Below are 9,935 nucleotides of genomic sequence, written 5' to 3'. Positions count from 1 at the left end.
TTGTAAAACACACAACTGATTGGCGATCGCTAAAACGAGATTTGAAAGCAACTCAAATAAAAGATCGCGACGTCAGTAAACAGATTTAGAAAAAAAAAAAAGGGGGGGGGAGAAAAGCAGCTAGTGACAAACCCGGCGAGAGCGAGCTCTGGGCACGAGAGAGAGAGGGAGGCAGAGGGAGAGAGAGACTTAAAAGAAATAGGAGGGGCTTGTGAGAGACTAGAAATGTCAATCAGAGCCCAGAGTCCCAATAATCTCAGGCAATCTGTTAGGACCTGACCTGGGTCCACTCAGATCAATAGGAAAAGTGAGAGAAGAAAGAAGCGATCGGATCGTTTACCGCGGCGGCCGAGGACAGGAGGGAGCCCGCGGCCTCCGCGCACCCCCGGCTCCCCCCCCCATGTCTGCCGGAGTTTGCGGGAGGCGCTGAAAGTGCGGGCGGCCGGCGAGGGCGAGCGACCCGGCTCCCTCCTCCGCTCCCGGCCCTGCTACTTTCTCCCCTTTCTCTCCCTTCTTCCTCTCGTCTCCCCCCCCTCCTCTTCCTCCTCCCCCCTCCCCTGCCCCGCTCCCCCACCATGTCTTTCCCCCAGCTGGGCTACCAGTACATCAGGCCGCTTTACCCGGCGGAGCGCCCGGGGAGCGGCGGCTCCCGCGGCGGCGCCGAGCTGGCCCCGTCCGGGACCCTCTCCAACGTGCTCTCCTCCATGTACGGCGCGCCCTACGCCGCCGCCGCCGCCGCCCAGGGCTACGGAGCCTTCCTGCCCTACGCCGCAGAGCTGCCCATCTTCCCCCAGCTGGTAAGAGGCCCCCGGGGCTCGCCGCTCGCTCCCCGGGGCGCTCGGTTCGCGCTGGGGATCGGCCCGGGGGGAGCCGGGGGAGACGCCGGGAGGGCTGTCAAGGGAGAGACGGGCGCTATCGCCACCCTGCCCGGGAGAGCCGCCCGGGAGAGGGGCAGGGCTGGAACGGCGGCCCCGCAGCGTCCCCCCGCTCCGCCCGGGGGTTTGACGGTCGCGGGGACCGGCCCCAGCAGCCGCCGGCCCTGCCGCGCACACGCAAGTGGGGAGCCGGTCTTGCCCCCGAGGCACCCACGGGCACCGGCGGGGCCCGGGCTGCCGGGCCCGCAGCGTGCCCGGGACCGGCGCCGGGGCGCTCCGCGGTGGGGGAGGCAGCGCGGCCCGGCCGCCGCGCCGGTGCCGACGGGCTCCGTTCCCGGTAACGGCAGCGGGACGGAGCGGACCCGGGCCCGGCGCGCCATCTCAGCCGGGCCGCCCCTTCCCTCTCGCTGCAGGGCGCCCAGTACGAGCTGAAGGAGAGCCCGGGGGTGCAGCACGCCGCCTTCCCCCCCCACCACCCTGCCTTCTATCCCTACGGGCAGTACCAGTTCGGGGACCCGTCGCGGCCCAAGAACGCCACTCGGGAAAGCACCAGCACCCTCAAGGCCTGGCTCAACGAGCACCGGAAAAATCCCTACCCCACCAAGGGCGAGAAGATCATGCTGGCCATCATCACCAAAATGACCCTCACCCAGGTCTCCACCTGGTTCGCCAACGCCCGGCGGCGGCTCAAGAAGGAGAACAAAATGACCTGGGCCCCCCGCAGCAGGACGGACGAGGAGGGCAACTCCTACGGGAGCGACCACGAGGGGGAAGAGGACAAGAGGGAGGACGAGGAGGAGATCGACCTCGAGAACATCGACACAGAGAATATCGAAAGCAACAAGGACGAGCTCGAGGACGATCTACAGGATGCCGACCTCCTGCACTCTGACTCCAAAACGGACTCGGAGGGATCCGAAGGCTTTGAGGACCTGCCCGGCTCCGAGGAGCGCTACGACAAGGCCTCCGAGGGGGAGCCGCACCACCTCCGCCACCACCACCTGCACCACCACCACCATCACCACCACCACCATAAGTGCGAGCTGCCCGCCACGGCCGCACCCGTCGGCCCGGAGCCCCTCAAGCCGCCGCTCCCGCCGCCGCCGCCCCACCTCTCGTCCCCCTCCTCTGCCTCTTCCTCCGCCGCCTCCTCCCCGACGGACGGCGCTTTGGCCGGCGCCTTGCCGAAACCCAAGATCTGGTCGCTGGCCGAGACCGCCACCAGCCCGGACAACCCCCGCAAGTCTCCTGGCGGCGGCTCTCCGCCGGCGGCCGCCCCCCAGCCGTTGCCGCTGCCCACCCCGCCGCCCCACAGACTCGTCTCCTCCTGCCCCCTGGGCAAGTTCCCCAACTGGACCAACCGCGCATTCCCGGCCCATCACCACCACCACCACCCCCCGCACCCGCTGGCCTTACTGAACACTCCCCACTTGCTGGGGCTGGGGGCCGCCTCCGCCGCCCCCCCCGCCGCCGCCTTCCCGCGGCCCGCGGACCAGGCGCAGAGCGCGGAGCCCGTCGGAGCAGGTGACCGCTGAGGGACGCGGCGGGGACGGGCCGGGCCGGCAGCCGCCTCGGGGGGCTCGGCGGTGCGGAGCGGAGCGGAGCGGAGCAGCGCGGGAGGCCCCGGGGGCCGTGTGCGAGCGGCCGCGGCGGGGGCGCGGTTCTGACGGTGCCCCCGGCCCGGCGCGGTCCGGCTCGGCGCGGAGCAGCCGTCGGGGCGCAGGCGGCGGCGGGCGGGCGGCCGCGGGGGCCCCGGGGGCGGTGGCGGAGGTCTCCTGGCCGGGGTAGTCTCGATCCCCGAGAATTACCTTCCTCCAACGGAAATAATTTTTGTTGCTGTTGTTGTCGCTTTTGCGGGAAGGACCCGGCTGCCAGGTCAGGCTCGTTCCGGGGTCAGTGTGTTTTCTCTGACGGTCACCTCTGCAAGCAGAGCAGTCGTTGTGTCGTATTTGCAACTCGCTGAGAAAAGAGCTTAAATCTCGAGGCTTAATTCAGGGATGGGAGGAATAAAACAGGGGCTATAAAGGAACGCTTTCCCCCCCCCCCCCCCCTTCTCTTTTTAGATCGATCTAGTGCCTTGGAAGTAGAGAAAAAGTTACTAAAGACAGCTTTCCAGCCAGTGCAGAGGCGGTAAGAGATGGCTCCCTCCGTCTCCTCGGGATGTATGGAGGCAGTTGTAAATGGTTAGCTTATTTTCTCCGCTTCTTTAGGTTCCCTTTCCAGGGCGGTTTCTTGTTCTTCCTCTGCGCGCGTGGTGTGTTATTCTGTTTATATATTTTCTTTGCTGTTCTCCGTTGTGGCCCCCGGGAGCGATTCCCGCGGGCAGGCCGATCTGCGCTCCGGGGCGTTGGGGCTGCGCGGCTGCGGAGCTCGGGCGCAGGTCGCCCCTGGCCCGGGAGCACATCCCTGAGCCCCCTGCAGAGCGGATCGCCACTCGCCGCTGTCGCTTTGCCGGGGGGAGAGGCACCGAGACAGCAGAAAATAATAAACTAAAATATAAATTAAAAATTAATAATAATAATAATAATAATAATAACGATATTGAAAGCGAAACACACACACACAAAAAAAAAAAAAAAAAAAAAAAGACTAAAAAAAACAAACAAAACAAAAACCCGCCCAGAGTATGAAAGCTGAAGAGGCTGAGCCTTGCCGCCCCAAATTTGGCGTAGCAGTCACTCAATTTCAATGAGAAACCAATTACCCTTTTGATTGATTGAAACCACGGGGATCGGGCCCGCCGTGTTTTCGTATCTAAATACATTTACTATAAGTCATTCTGAAAACTTTTTCTATTTATAAATCTATTAAAATATTAACAACAACAACAAAACCAGAGCTACCTGCAGTTACAAATATTGTGCCAGCCCAAGCTCACTAGAAATCATATTAAATTTTTTTTTTCTGTGTCATTTTTTTCCAGGCCCCAGAACCAACTTGACGCCGCTATGGTTCTATCGGCACTCTCATCATCATAGTTAATTTTTTATTGTTGTTGTAATGATTGTAAAAAAAATCGTTGTATAGTTACAACTTGTAAGCATGTCCGTATATTCAAACTCAAAAGGAAAAAAAATACCCGCTTCTGTCCTATCACCTGGGTTAGCTGAGCTGTGAGATTTTTTTGGAAGTCCAGTGAGGATTAGGTGTTCCCCCTTTTTTTTTTTTTTTTTTTGGTTGTTGTTGTTTTTTGTACATACCGTAAAAATGTACATATGTGTGAACCAAATTGTAAAAGAAAGTATATATTTTTGGCTAATAAATAAACTGTTGCCACTTTGACTACACTCTCGTTTCCCCCCTTCTGGAGTTGTTTTCCTCCCGCGTTCCCGCCCCTCTCCTCCTCCACCCCGTCCCGGTCGGTTACTGGTTTTGCGCGGCTGCCGGGAGCGGCTCCGTGTCGGGCGGAGCGCGGGCGGCGGTGCCGGGCCGGGCCGGGCCGGGTCAGCGGCGGGGCCGAGCCGGGCCGCGCTTCCTGCGGCGGCGGCGGCCCCATCGCTGGAGCCGCAGCGCCCCCTGCAGGCGCCGCCGCCCGCCGGTGGCGGAGGGTGCGCGGGCCCGTGCGCGGGTCCGGGGCAGCCGCGGGGCGGCCGGCAGATGATCCATCGCCCCCGCGGACCGTATCACCGCTATTAGCCCCCTCTCCGCCCCGCCCCCGCGGAGCCGGGGGGCGGTTAATTGAAAGGGACCTTCGGGGGTCGGTGGTGTCGCCGCGGGTCGGCAGCTCAGCTGCCGCCCTCTCCCCTCCTGCTGTCGTGCATCCCAGGGGTCAGTTTTGGGGTGCTCGCCACAGGCTTTCTGTGAGCTGCCCAAAGTGGTGGGGCTAGGGCATCCCCCCGCTCCCGGGGCTTGGCATTCGGGCGGGAGGCAGCGGCCGGAACGGGGGCACCGAGCAGCGAGGCGCTGCGGAGAGCCCGGGCGGGGAGCCCCGCTCCGCTTCGGACGCGTGGGCTGCGCGCTCCGCCGCCCCCGGGCCGGTTCGCCTCCTCCCGGCTCCGGGAGGTGCCGGTTGCGCCTCTGCACGCCTCGCCCCGGGAGCCGCCGCCTCCAAAACTTGTAGCTTCGGTTCCCCGGCAAGGTGCTGGAAATCGGCCCAGTCCGGGAAAGGTCCATTTCCGCTCCGAAACCATCCCAAGGGGAGTGTGGTAGGAGTGGGACGGCTGCTCCCTCCTCCCTTCCCCTTCCCTGCAGCCGGTGCCCGCGGATGGCCGTGCTCATCGCCCCGGCTGATGGGGCAGCTCGGGCAGGTAGAGCTTGTGGGCCGGCTCCCTCCTGCTTTTGTTCCCAGGCTTTTCTTCTCTACCGGGGAGATGTGTACTCTACCTGTCCTCTCCTTACAGTGCTGGAAACGGCATAATTATAGTGGTGGTGATTAAATAGCTGGTGCTTTTCTCGTTTTGGTGACAGACCCCGCAGAGGGGGAGGGTGCTCAGAGCTAGGAAGCAAGAGTTAAAATGAAGTTAAAGTACAAACAGAAGCACATAGCTGACATGCTTCAAGTTTAGACAGTACAAGATATGCAAATGCACAGGGCTGTGCAGTATTGACATTTTGAGGTCATAGTGATAGGAATGTATTATTTATAGGATTGGGTTGCACTAGGCCGATAAACTACGTTTTGAATCCTGGGCGTTTGTAAGTGATAAGATTTATATATATGTTTACACTATATGTGTGGGTGTATACACACGTTTTAATATAGTGTTTGAATGCTTCACAATTAAGATTCTCCCTGACCACCATTACGATGGGGACACCCCTCTCCTGCTGTGTGCTGCAGCCTCCCCGGCTGCTGTTAGCAATGGCTGGGAGCAAAGGAGGCCAGGGAAGGGACCCACGGAGTTTGCAGCACTGTTGTGATCTCTGCTTTTTCCCTGCTGCGTCCTCTTCCTTTCCCCATATGTCCTTTCTGGCCACAGCTCACCCTAGAAACAGCATTTGCCTCTTTGCAGCCCCATGCAGCTCTCTGTCTATCTGCCAGGAGCTGTTCCCACTCTTTCACTCCAACAGGCTCCTGAAATGGGGGAATCTCTGTGGGTGGGGGGTAAGAAAACAGATCATTTCTCATGTAAATTTCATCCAGTCTCTCTGCACTTTGTATCCCTCTTTTTCATTAGCCAATTCTAGCTGAGGGAAAAAAAAAAAAAAAAAAAAAAAGATTAATGGCATCTAAAATGGGAGGGGTGGGGGAAGAGAAAGCTAGAGGCAAATTTCCACATCCCCTTCCTCTGGGCATCCTGGTGGGTTTTCCATAGAAACTTTCACACAGCGGCCAGACAGATGCTTAAAGGGGATGGAAGAAAATAATGCAACCATGATGGGAAAACAATTGCATCCCCAGCTTTCTACGTCCATTAAAGGCTCCTTTGCCTTTGCACAGAGGCCCTCAGCTCCCTGTCCCCGCAGAGCCCTCTCCCTTCACTCTGACCATGGGGATGCTCCTGCAACAGCGGTGTGGAAGCCATGGGAAAGCTGCTCCTTTGGCTTCTAGAAGTGAGAACTTGGTTTCCCTGCAGGGGGAAAGCAGCCTTTGTGCCTGCCTGGCTTCCCTAATGTGGAGAAAATTCCCATTAATTTTGTGAGGAAACATTTTGTTATGCGTGTTTCAACAAAACATTAAAAATCCTACGTGTATTTTTTTTTTTTTTCAGAAATCCCTCTCTCAGTTTGACAGCCTCGCTGGAGCCCCAGCCAGGCCTGCCTGAGACAGCACAGAGAGGCCTCCCTCTCCCTCTCTGTTGGCTGCTCTTTTCCTGTCTAATCAATTATCTCCCTAGCTAGTCCTTCTCAAAGGTGAGAGCTCATTATGCATATTCATAAATCACAGCTCCCAGACCTGACACTGATTGATGTAATCATCTCCCGCTCGCTCTCTGTCTGCGCGGGGCCGGCCGGAGGAAGCATCGGCGAGGAGGAGGAGGAGGAGGCAGGAGAAAGAGACTTCCAACTTGTCAGACCCCGTTCTGGTGGGAGCGGCCGGCCGGGCGTAGCGGGCCGTGTCAGGCTCCTCATTCACGGCAGCCAAAGTGCCCATCACGGCCCGGGATAAGGCAGGAGAAAGCCCTGTGAGCTGGGAAACAGCGCTGAGCTGCCTCCAGCCCAGCGAGCTGTTATGCAGGCAAAATCACAAGAGTATGGAAAAGATCCAGCACCATTTTCACAATCGAGCATCAGACCATGCATTAAAATACTCTCCCAAATCTTTCACGTTAGCTGGTGCACATGCTGTTGTTTTCCTTATATACTTAAAACTGGTTTATTCCCCTAAGAACAGATATATATGGTCTGGATTCTGATCACGAGCATTTAGATATGTGATATAGCAAATATCTTCAATCCTATATCCTCAGTATTTATACTGTGTTAAAAAAACAATTTTGTCAGGTATATAAGTTGCTATTGAAAGGGTTTGGAAGCAAAAGGGTTCCTCCAGCTCAGACTACCAGCTTTCCAGATAGGAATGTGAATCTCAGCTATGACTGGTTTTCCAGTGTGTACACTTCAGTATGTCAGTGTTCAAGATGCTGTTCAGATTATGTGGTTTACCTGTCTGGTTAATATTTACACTTTTAAAATACCTCTTTTATCATTTTGATCCAAACTATCAGTGTACTAAAGTAATAATACAAAAATATATGCCCTGGTAATCATAACAAGAGACAAATCAAAGGGAGCCCTAATCAAGAACTTTTGAGAGTGTTATCTGCCTTGTTAACAAATGGTAGTAAGAAAATTAGGGCTTATAGCTTGCTTGTGTTTTATCTAAGAAAACCAATAAAGATATCAGATGTTCTTTGTTTTATATGTTTGAATGTAAAGCAGAATAATGAAGAACATGTACCTTCTAAGGCTTCATTTGCTTTATGGGCATTAACCCTTTAGGATGCCAGTGAAATTCTGAATTTGCAGAATGAGAACAAGCCTGTGCTGCCACCCAGGGTCTTGAGGCCCAGCTTTGCTGCAGTCAAGACAACATATTTTTTTATTAAATGTTGAAATTGGAACAAAGCAACAATGGCCGCTTGCTAGCTGTGCATGTCCAACAGGCCTCTTTACTATTCAGCAAATGGAAGATATTAAACAACATTTTGCTTAAAGGTACACTGAGGCCATTTCCATTAGGACATGGTGTCATTCATTTATTCACATGTTAAGTGGATGTCCTTGTGGCTAATGAGTAATAATCAACAGTGACTCCACTTTATTCCTTTGCTCCCAGCAATGCTAAATACTCTGATGGAGTCTCTTTGCTGACACACTAGAGAATATGGTTAAAAAGTGCTAAAGGACATTTGCAGCGTGGAGCAGCCACATACACACATGCTGGAAATAGCACTTTTATTGCAATGTATTCTATTAGGCTTTGTTCCTGTTTAAGGCATGGCACGTGGAAACTGCTGATATTTATATTTGAAGGTACTTTACTCGTTAAAAGCCGGAAACTCTTTAAATTTGAGAGTCAATGTGGTTATTGCTGGGAGATGAGCTCTCGTCCAGCTGGTTTCCAAAAAAAATCAGACTGCACTTTACGATAGCTCTACATTTGGTACATGACTTCAGATAAATCCTTAGTGGAGGAGGGATTTGGGACAGAACCTTTCCTGCAAAAAATCTAGTTTGACATTTATTTTATAAAATAAGTAACTCCCCTATCAGCTTATTAATTTTATTACATCAAATGGCAGCAGCTAAGTAGACTAATAAAATATATTAATCTATATTTTTTCCTTTGCATGATTGCTTACACTGGAGTCTGCAGCTTGGTTGTCTCCCGTGTCAATTCCTAAAGTTTGAAAGGTATAAATGAATCATTCTTGGTCCTGATTAAGCTTAAGTTAGAAATAAAATATGTCAATCAATCTGGTTGGAAATGTTCCTGCTGTCTAAGTTGGTTATGCAAAACACTCTAAGGTGTGTAGGCATGCTCAATTAGGTCAAGGGATCTGATGGCATTCCCAGCCATAAATGCGTGTCACTCGGATTCCTCATTATTTTTAGCAGTGGTGAAAATGCATGTCAGTAGGCCAGCTAGCCAGGCTAGAATAAAATTACTTACTGGGTATGCATAAACCTGAGATTTTAATACATAAGTATTATACTTATTTTCAAGCAAAATAGTGAAAAGAAAATAACTCTCTCTCAAATATATGACTCACTCTATTGGATTTCTCAGCGATCATTAGTATAATTCACACTGGACTTTGCAATACTCAAGATACCTTAGCAGTAAAATTTAAGTGCCTAAAAACATAGATGTAATGTGAAATTAGATACAAGGAGTAAAACATTGATTTTCTCTGTTACAGTCTAACTTGCTTCCAAGAAAGATAAAGCTTCACTAGGAGATTAGACCAGTCCCATTCCAAAATAATTTAATGAAAAAGGACACTTGAGATGGCTACTGAACAACGGCACCAGTGCAGGTCTTCTCAGATGGAGACTTTTGCAAGTGATTCCTGCAGAAGACAATGCCAGAAATGTTTTCTTGATAGACAGATTATCTCTGGCGTGCTAAATCATAGCTTGATACTAACAGAAATGTTTCTGTGCAATTACAGGGGGGAAAATGTGCAGAAAAGAAAATTTCAGTGCTCATTCCTGCCCTCCTGCACCTGGTGTAGCTGCTGAGATCACCTGAATTGGCTAAATGACCAGGGTTAAATCCTCTGGTTTTAAACTTTCCATACTGGTACTTTGAACCATACCAACACCTTGGGCTTGGGTACAAGAAATGGAATGAGAAACCAGCTAAACAGGAGTCCAGCCTGGTTTTGTTATGCAAAAACCCAAGCAACCAAACCTAAATGCAGGGAACTGGTAAACTAAAAGAAAAATATTGCTTCCAAGAACCACAGGCAGGACTAGTACCTTAGGTAAGGCTGCTTAAACAGAGGTCTCAAATATGGTGTTAAACATGGCAGTGTTCCTTTAAGAACAGCACCATGCAGCTAATATTTTCTTTACTGCCAATAAAACACAATTAAATCTCATGAATTAATATATTCACTTCAGGAAGAATTCCCATTCTTTTCTTCAGATATCAAAATGGAGCCATCATCA

General features: G+C 53.0%; 1 protein-coding gene across 2 annotated transcripts; it reads left to right on the top strand.

The window, feature by feature from the left end:
* The first annotated feature begins 301 nt into the window (after positions 1 to 301).
* Positions 302 to 4,162, top strand: IRX3 (iroquois homeobox 3). Of its 2 annotated transcripts, XM_053987399.1 has the most exons (4): positions 302 to 797; positions 1,289 to 2,399; positions 2,939 to 3,005; positions 3,799 to 4,162. In XM_053987399.1, exons 1-4 carry the CDS (start codon positions 576 to 578, stop codon positions 3,851 to 3,853), a joined length of 1,455 nt encoding a protein of 484 aa, XP_053843374.1. In that variant the 5' UTR covers positions 302 to 575; the 3' UTR covers positions 3,854 to 4,162. The 2 variants fall into 2 exon arrangements, with proteins under 2 accessions (XP_053843374.1, XP_053843375.1); XM_053987400.1 differs by lacking the exon at positions 2,939 to 3,005.
* Positions 4,163 to 9,935: the final 5,773 nt, after the last annotated feature.

The sequence above is a fragment of the Vidua macroura genome, chromosome 11 (genome assembly GCF_024509145.1).
Source record: "Vidua macroura isolate BioBank_ID:100142 chromosome 11, ASM2450914v1, whole genome shotgun sequence".
Taxonomy (NCBI): domain Eukaryota; kingdom Metazoa; phylum Chordata; class Aves; order Passeriformes; family Viduidae; genus Vidua; species Vidua macroura.
This window is presented reverse-complemented; position numbering and strand designations above follow the sequence as displayed.

Excerpts from the sequence above, each read along its gene's own strand:
- IRX3 (XM_053987399.1), top strand. The coding sequence starts at position 576 with ATGTCTTTCCCCCAGCTGGGCTACCAGTACATCAGGCCGCTTTACCCG. Across the intron at positions 2,400-2,938 it reads CGCGGAGCCCGTCGGAGCAG|ATCGATCTAGTGCCTTGGAA; the intron begins GTGACCGCTGAG and ends TTCTCTTTTTAG. Across the intron at positions 3,006-3,798 it reads TTCCAGCCAGTGCAGAGGCG|GCCCCAGAACCAACTTGACG; the intron begins GTAAGAGATGGC and ends ATTTTTTTCCAG.